The sequence below is a fragment of the Echinops telfairi genome, unplaced genomic scaffold (assembly GCF_000313985.2).
Source record: "Echinops telfairi isolate 266 unplaced genomic scaffold, ASM31398v2 ScPeMD7_7468;HRSCAF=8506_0, whole genome shotgun sequence".
NCBI lineage: Eukaryota > Metazoa > Chordata > Mammalia > Afrosoricida > Tenrecidae > Echinops > Echinops telfairi.
In genome coordinates this window covers 52,305,490-52,313,761 of record NW_022111369.1, presented here as the reverse complement: position 1 = coordinate 52,313,761, position 8,272 = coordinate 52,305,490, and the positions used below count along the sequence as shown (strand labels likewise).

General features: G+C 41.4%; 1 protein-coding gene across 1 annotated transcript in view; it reads left to right on the top strand.

The window, feature by feature from the left end:
- TLR6 (toll like receptor 6) overlaps positions 1-8,054 on the top strand; it is a 12,339-nt gene extending 4,285 nt beyond the window's left edge. The window contains exon 2 of the mRNA XM_045284123.1: positions 5,547-8,054. Within this exon, the coding sequence (XP_045140058.1) occupies positions 5,617-7,998 (2,382 nt within the window). The 5' untranslated portion in view covers positions 5,547-5,616 and the 3' untranslated portion in view covers positions 7,999-8,054. The remainder of the gene's footprint in view (positions 1-5,546) is intronic.
- The last annotated feature ends 218 nt before the right edge of the window (positions 8,055-8,272 follow it).

Below are 8,272 nucleotides of genomic sequence, written 5' to 3'. Positions count from 1 at the left end.
CAGCCTATGCAATCATGAGGTGTTGAAGGGATCAGGTATAAGGCATCATCAGGACGAGTTCTTTTTGGTACAGTGATTCGGTATTCTTTCCATCTTCTTTTGATGCTTCCTGCATCATTCATTATTTTGCCCATAGATTATTTCAGGATTGCAATTCAAGACTTGAACTTTTTGCTTGAGTTCTTCCAGTTTAAAATATGCTAAGTGTGTTCTTCCTTTTTGGTTTTCTAACTCTAGCTAGGTCTTTGCATATTATAATTTTCATTATATTTGACTTTACCTTCTCAAGTTGATCTTTGAAATTTTCTGTTCAGCTCTTTGACTTCATCATTTCTTCAATGTGTTTGAGTTATTCTATAATCAAGAGCAAATTTCAGTGTCTTCTGATATCTAGGTTGATCTTTTCTTTCCTATTTAATGACCTTTTGGTTTCTTCAGATACTGTGTTTTTTATATCATCTTACAATTTATTAGGTCTTCTGTCATTATTTAATGCATAAAATCTATTCTTGAGCTGTTCTCAAAATTCAAGTGGGATATGCTCAATTTTTTTGTGTGTGGCTCTTTTGGACTTCTTTCAATTTTCTTCAGCTTCAACCTGATGGTTTATTCCATAGTTTCCCCCTGGCCTCATTTTAGCTGCCGATATTGAGCTTCTTACTACACATGTAGTCAGTTTGATTTCTGTGTATTCCAACTGAAGAAGTCCATGTGTATAGCCACCTTTTTTATTGATGGTAAACGATTTATGCTGAAAAAGTGACTGGTCTTACAAAATAGTATCATTTGATTTTCATCTTGGCTTCTATTACCAAGGCCACATTTTCCAACTACTATTCCTTCCTCTTTATTCCAACTTTTGCATTCCAATCTCCAATAGTTATTTATAAATCTTGATTGCATGTTTGATCAATTTCAGGCTAAGGATGTGGTAAAATTATTCCATTTCTGCATCACTAGCTGTAATAGTTAGTGCATAAATGTGAATGGTGGTTGGTTTTCTAACTCTAAGCATTTGCACATTTTGTTTCGTATTTTCCTTTCTCTTCCTGAACTGCCCTGCTGTATCCATTCAGGTCCTTTACTCTTCATTTCTTCCATTTACTTTGGTTACCTTGAGTTCAAGAGCAAGTCTCTTCTGACATCTACTTTGGTCTCCCCCCCCCCCGCTTTCCTGTATCTTCTATGGCCTTTGACCTTCTTATGTGATGCCTGTGATGTCATACTATGACTCATCTAATCTTCTGTCATTAGTGTCTAATCCATCAAATCTTTCTTGAGATACTCTCTAAATTAAGATGGGATATGCTCCAGTTTTCACTTTGGCTCCCATCGACTTGTTTTAATTTTCTTCAGCTTCTACTTGAACTTGCATATAAGCAATTAATGGTCTGTTCAATAGTCAGCTTGAGGATATCGACTGGGATATTGAGCTTCTCTGATCATCTATCTCCACAGATAATAGCCTAGTTGATTGCTGTGTATTCCCCCTGGTGGGATTCCTGCTTGTGTTGTTTGGAAAAGGTATTTGTAATTACCAAGTTGTTTGTCATGCAAAATTCTATCAGGATATCGCTGGTGTCATTTCTATCACTAAGACCATATTCTTTTTTTGTTTTTTAATGTTCACATTCCACCCACCAGTAATTATTGGTGCATCTTGATTGTATGTCTGATGAACTTTAAACTACAGAAGTTGTTAAAAATTTCCAATTTCTTCATCTTTGGGATTAGTGGTTGGTGCATAAGTTTGAATAATAATTGTATTATCTGGTATTTCTTTTAGGCATATGTATCTTATTCTATCGCTGACATTGTATTTCAGGATAGATCTTGAATTATATTTCCTTTAACAATGATACTGATGCTATTCCTCTTCAAAATACTTTTCTGAAGTAGGAAAGAATATCCTTGTAAGCTCAAAATGACCAATAGCAGGCCCTTTCAGCTCAGCATAAGGTGTCATTCTTTATGCAATCCAATTCATTTTTTATGATTTCTAGTTTTCCTAGGCTAATATTGCCTACATTCCGTGTTCTGAATATTAGGGGGTGATTGCAGTTGTTCCTTCTCATTTTCAGTTGTGCCACATGAACAAAGCGAGGGCCTGAGCACTTCCCTCCGTGCACAGCGTGGAGGTGGATTCTGCGTTGAGGCAGCAGTCCTTCCCCCGTGCCTTCCAGTTGAGGAGTTCCTCTTGTGGCCCTGTCTCAGACAGAGTTGGGCTGCTATTCATAAGGTTTTCACTGGCCAGTATCTTAGAAGTTGTGCTGCCAGGTTTTTTTTCCCTTTGTTTTCTTTGCTTGGAACCGCTGCTGAAACTATCTGCCCTGGGTGACTCTGTGGGAACTGGAAATATTGCTGATGCAGCTTCTAATATCACAACAGCACTCAAGTAATCACAATATGAATCGCTGACAGAAAAAATGATTCAGTAGTGTTTTATTGACTGTGCAAAGGCATTTGGCTTGTTGCAAATCATATTATGGATAACAGTGACGAGAAGGGGAGTTCCAGAAGACTTAATGTTGCTCAGGCAGGAACTACATCGGTCCCGGTTAATGTAGTTTAGATCAGGAAAGGAGTGCATCAGGGTTGCATCCATTCACCACACTAAGTCAATCTATATGCTAAGCAATAAGCCAAGGAGCTGGAGTATATACACAAGAACGCAGCAGCAGGATTGAAGGAAGACACACGAACAACCTGTGATGTGCACTTGATAAATTCTTGCGTGCTGAAGATGAAAATGGGAAGCACTTACTGATGAAGATCAAAACCTTCAGCATGGATTAGACCTTAACATAAATAAAACAAATTTATCACAACTAGATCAATGGAAAACACCATGATAAATGGGGGGTGGGGGCGGGGGGCGGAGATAGAAGTTGTCAGGGATTTAGTTTTACTTGGAGCCATAATTAGTACCCACAGAAGCAGTGGTCATGAATTAAATGATGTAGTATATTGGGTAAATCTGCTGCAGACGATCTCTTAGAGTGTTGAAGAGCAAGGATGCCACTTGGACAATTAAGGTGTATCAGACTCAAGCCATGATATTTTCGGTTGAGTCATCTGCATGTGACAGCTGGACAGTGAATGGGAAGACTGAAGAAGCATTGGTGCATCCCAATTAGGGTGAATGGCGTTGACTGTATCATGTGCTATCAGAAGAACAAACACGTCTTGGAAGAAATACAGTGTAGTATTAAATTAAAAAATGGCGCTGGGGAGGTGAAGGGCCAGCCCCCACCCGCTGATTACTCCTATTACTACTACTCGGATTCAGTAATACTACTTCTGGGTTCAGTAATGCACAATTGTATGGTTGAGATATATAAGTATTATATTAAAGTCATCGAGAGCATGAGAGATAATACAATAATACAGTCAGGCATATTACATGGTACCATTGCTCACCTCAGCCCAGCTTGGTGGTCCACGTGGAGAGAGGGGGAAGGGAAGGAGGGGAAGGGAACAAGGGAGAGGGGGAAGAGAGTCAGGGAGGTCAGAGTCCGAGAGAGAAGTCCGAGTCCTCAGGGTCCGAGCGCTCTATATAGCTGACCCATGCCTATATACCTTTTGGGGGCATGCCAGCCCACTAATTACAGGTAGAGACATACGTCACAGGGAGGGGTTACACTATAGGGTACCCAGTAATGAGAGGGTGGTCTCTGGGTCTCCATAGAAACCATTATCAGTTGGGTGCAAACCCTGCCTACAGGAGCCTGTCCATTGTTTCCAGAGGCAGGGAGCAGGCCCACCCCTGTGGAGGGATGAGACAGTAGTCTGGCAATAAGTATCTTACCTCCCCCCACAATACAGCCAGAATATTCCTTAGAAACTAGGGTGGTGAGACTTGGTTTTATATACTTTAGCCATTCTATGAGGCAGGCCCAGTCCCTGGAGAAGGACCTCATGCATAGTAACGTGGAGAGTCAGGGAAAAAGAAGACTTTTAAGGAGATGGATTGACACAGTGACTTCAACAATGGGCTCAAACATAACAATTGTGAAGGTGGTGAAAGACCAGGGAGGTTTTTCGTTCTGCTGTACATAGGATTGCCTTAAGTTGTGTGGTAGTTACATAATCTGTCAACTTGCAAAGGGGTGGAGTCTAGCCTGTCAATCAGGTCATAACCAATGAGGCCTCTGTGTGGGCATGGCCTTCTCCTGTGGATTCTGGGAACTCCTGTCTTTGTCTCCCTGTGAGCTATTCCTAATGACAAGCCACATGTAGCTACCCTGATGAAGCCAGACCCGTGGAGCTGGAGAAGCCACATGGAGACCCATGCCAGTGCTGAGATGCTTACATCACCACTGGATCCACAAAACTTTCCACCCACTGGCCTGTGGTCTTCCTGCATTCAGCAACATTGCATGTGTTTTGTGAGTCTGCAGAGGAATTCATAGATTGGTATCAGACAGATGGGCTGCTATCGGACTTATGGACTTGGTCTGGACTGGGATGGATGTTTTCTCAATATTCAATTGCTGTTGTATACAAAGCTCTCTCTTAAACACATATGAGTGTCTAAATAAATTTTGTTTTTCTAGTCAACCCAGACTAACACAAGTTGGAACTAACATGACAGTGTCTAAGAACACCAATAACCATTGCATCTCTAGGACTATGCAACTGGTTTATTTGTCTTCAAGCACTTTTGACAAATGCCAATCAGAGGACCTTTCCAGTCCTGAGAAAGCTTGCGATGGGTTAAGCCAGTTGTTCTCAACCTAATGCCACGACACTTTAATACAGTTCCTCATGTTGTGGTGACCCCAACCATAAAATTATTTTCGTTGCTACTTCATAACTGTAATTTTGCTACTGTTATGAATTGTAATGTAAAGATCTGATATGCAGGATGTATTTTCATTGTTACAGACTGAACATAATTAAAGCATAGTGATTAATCACAAAAACAATAGTTAACTATATATTATGAAATATTTATTTCTTATTACAAATAAGTGAACTTTTATCTTGAAGCATGGTGTAGCATGGGCAACATCCTTAATATAACAACAATAAGCTACATTGCTACATTTTGCGACAGGATGTGTAAAAAGCCAACATCAGTGCGAAGGTTGAAATAGCACCTTTCTCACCAGATCAGCATAGCTGCATGTGGGCAGACCTCCCTGGAGACGGATAGAGGAGCGGTGTCTCAGTTCCCAAGATCATTGGAAATATGCTTTCCGATGGTCTTAGGTGACCCCTGTGAAAGGGTCGTTTGACCCCCAAAGGGGTTGAGACCCACAGGTTGAGAACCACTGGGTTAAGCAAAGACAAGCCCTGACCGCGTCCTTAATTCCGGCACCAGAGAGGTCAAAACATACAACCATCATTGTTGTATGGTTGAGAACAAGGGTCTGTATTGCCCCCTCTGGTAGCAGCAAGCCCCACAACTAGGAAAAACAGCTCATTAGATTAAAGGGATAGAAATGACACTAGTGGGGAGTGAAATAATTATAGTGCTTTGTGTTTAGTCAGTGGAGGTTTGAGAGAAATCATTTTATAGCGTCTTCTATGCTTATTTCTAGAATTTGGATCCCTATGCATCCAGAGATGCTCTGAAGAATGACAGCAAGCTTGTAGGATAGCTACTGCAACATGATGGCTGAAGACAAGAAGCCTATTGTTAGAAACTTTCCTGTTGGTGTTACCACCTTACTTCTAACAATAAGTCAGTTTTCGCCTGAGAGTGTGTTTAGCGTAGACTGGTCAGAAAAAAAGCTCACTTGGCTTCCGGGAGATCTATCACCCCAAACCAAAGTCTTAAATGTGTCGCACAACAACATATCTGACCTTCAGGTCTCTGACATCAGCTTCCTGTCAGAGCTGGAAATTTTGATACTTTCGCATAATAGAATCCAACAACTTGATCTGAGTGTTTTCCGGTTCAATCAAGATTTAGAATACTTGGATTTATCTCACAATCAGTTGTGGAAGCTCTCCTGCCACCCTCTTGTGAGTCTCAAGCATTTAGACCTCTCATACAATGACTTTGATGCTCTGCCCATCTGTAAGGAATTTGGCAGCTTGATGCAGCTGGTATTAAGTGTTACAAAGTTAGAGCAATCAGATCTCCTACCCATTGCCAATGACCTGCATCTGAACTCCCTCCTTGTGTATTTAGAGGGGTACTATGCGAAAACAAATGAAACAGAAAGTCTCCAAATTCCGAATACAAAGAAACTCCATTTTATTTTTCATCCAAATAGTTTATTCTCTATCCGAATGAATATATCAGTTAACATTTTAGCGCTCTTAGAACTGACTAACATTAAATTAAATGATGAGAACTGCCATGTGTTAATGAACTTTTTATCAGAACTCACCAGGGGTCCACACTTAGTAAATATGACCATGAATCGCGTAGAAACAACTTGGAAATGTTTGGTTACACTGTTTCAATTCCTTTGGCCCAAACCTGTGGAATATCTAAATATTTACAGTTTAACAGTCATTGAAGACATTAGTGAGGAATATTTTAAATATTCTAAAACTGCATTGACAGCGTTGACAATAGAACATTTTCGATATAGAGACGTGCTTTTTTCCCAGAATGCACTGTATTCCGTGTTCTCGGAGATGAACATTATGATGTTAACCCTGACAGATACAACTTTTATACACATGCTGTGTCCTCAGAAACCCAGCAAGTTTACCCTCTTGAATTTCACCCAGAATGTCTTCACAGACAGTATTTTTGAAAATTGTTCCACGTTGTCTCGATTGGAGACACTTATCTTACAAAAGAATGGATTAAAAGACCTTTTCAAGATAGGTCTCATGACTCAGCATATGCTGTCTTTGGAAATGCTGGATGTTAGCCGGAATTCTTTGGAGTTGCATAGACACGAGGGAAATTGCGCTTGGGCTGAGAGCATAGTAGTGCTAGATTTGTCTTCAAATATGCTTACTGATTCTGTTTTCAGATGCTTACCTCCGAAGGTCACAGTACTTGACCTTCACAATAACAGAATAAAGAGCATTCCTAAAGATGCCACCAGCCTGGACGCTTTGGAAGAACTGAATGTTGCTTTCAATTCCTTAACTGACCTTCCTGGCTGTGGCAGACTTAGCAGCCTTTCTGTACTGATCATTACCAACAATGCCATTTCCCAGCCGTCAGCGAAGTTCTTCTCCAGTTGCCAGAGGATGAGGTCAGTGAAAGCAGGGAACAATCCATTCCAATGTTCCTGTGAGCTAAGAGACTTTATCAAAGGTATCAGTCACATGTCAAGTGATGTGGTCGAGGACTGGCCTGAGTCTTATAAGTGTGACTACCCAGAAAGCTACAAGAAAACCGCGCTACAGGACTTCCACGCGTCTGAGTTAGCCTGCAACACAACTCTGCTGATTGTCACCATTGGCATCAGCATGCTGGTGCTGGCTGCTCTTGTGACCTTTGTCTGCGTCTGCTTCGATCTGCCCTGGTACCTCCGGATGGTGTGTCAGTGGACCCAGACCCGGTACAGGGCTCGGAACATCCCTTTAGAAGAACTCCAGAGAAATGTCCAGTTCCACGCGTTTATTTCATACAGTGGGCATGATTCGGCCTGGGTGAAGAATGAACTACTGCCAAACCTAGAGAGAGAAGGCTTGCGGATCTGTCTCCACGAGAGAGACTTCGTGGCTGGCAAAAGCATCGTGGAAAACATCATAAACTGCACTGAGCAGAGTTACAAGTCCGTTTTCGTTTTGTCTCCCAACTTTGTCCAGAGTGAGTGGTGCCACTATGAGCTCTACTTCGCCCACCACAAACTCTTCCATGAAGGATCTCATAACCTAATCCTGATCTTGCTGGACTCCATCCCACAGAACAGCATTCCTAGCAAATATCACAATTTGAAGGCTCTCATGGCAAAGAGGACTTACTTGGAATGGCCCAAGGAGAAGAGCAAGCATGGGCTTTTCTGGGCTAACGTTAGAGCTGCTTTTAATACAAAGTTAACACTCCAACTCCCAAATGACACTCAAGGCCATTGAGTTGATTCTGACTCATAGCAACTCGATTGGGCAAAGTAGAACTGCCCTTGTGACTTTCCAAGACCGTGAATCTTTACCAGAGAAAGTCTCATCTTTCTCCCACTGAGTGGCTGGTGATTTCGAACTGCTGACCTTGTGGTTTGCGGCACAATATGTAACCCACTTCATCACCAGGGCTCCATAAACCAGTCACCAAATATAAGAAAGTGAAAACTTAAAAGATAAAACTCAGAAATGCAACTTAAAAAACTATCATTAATTTAATTCTGATGAA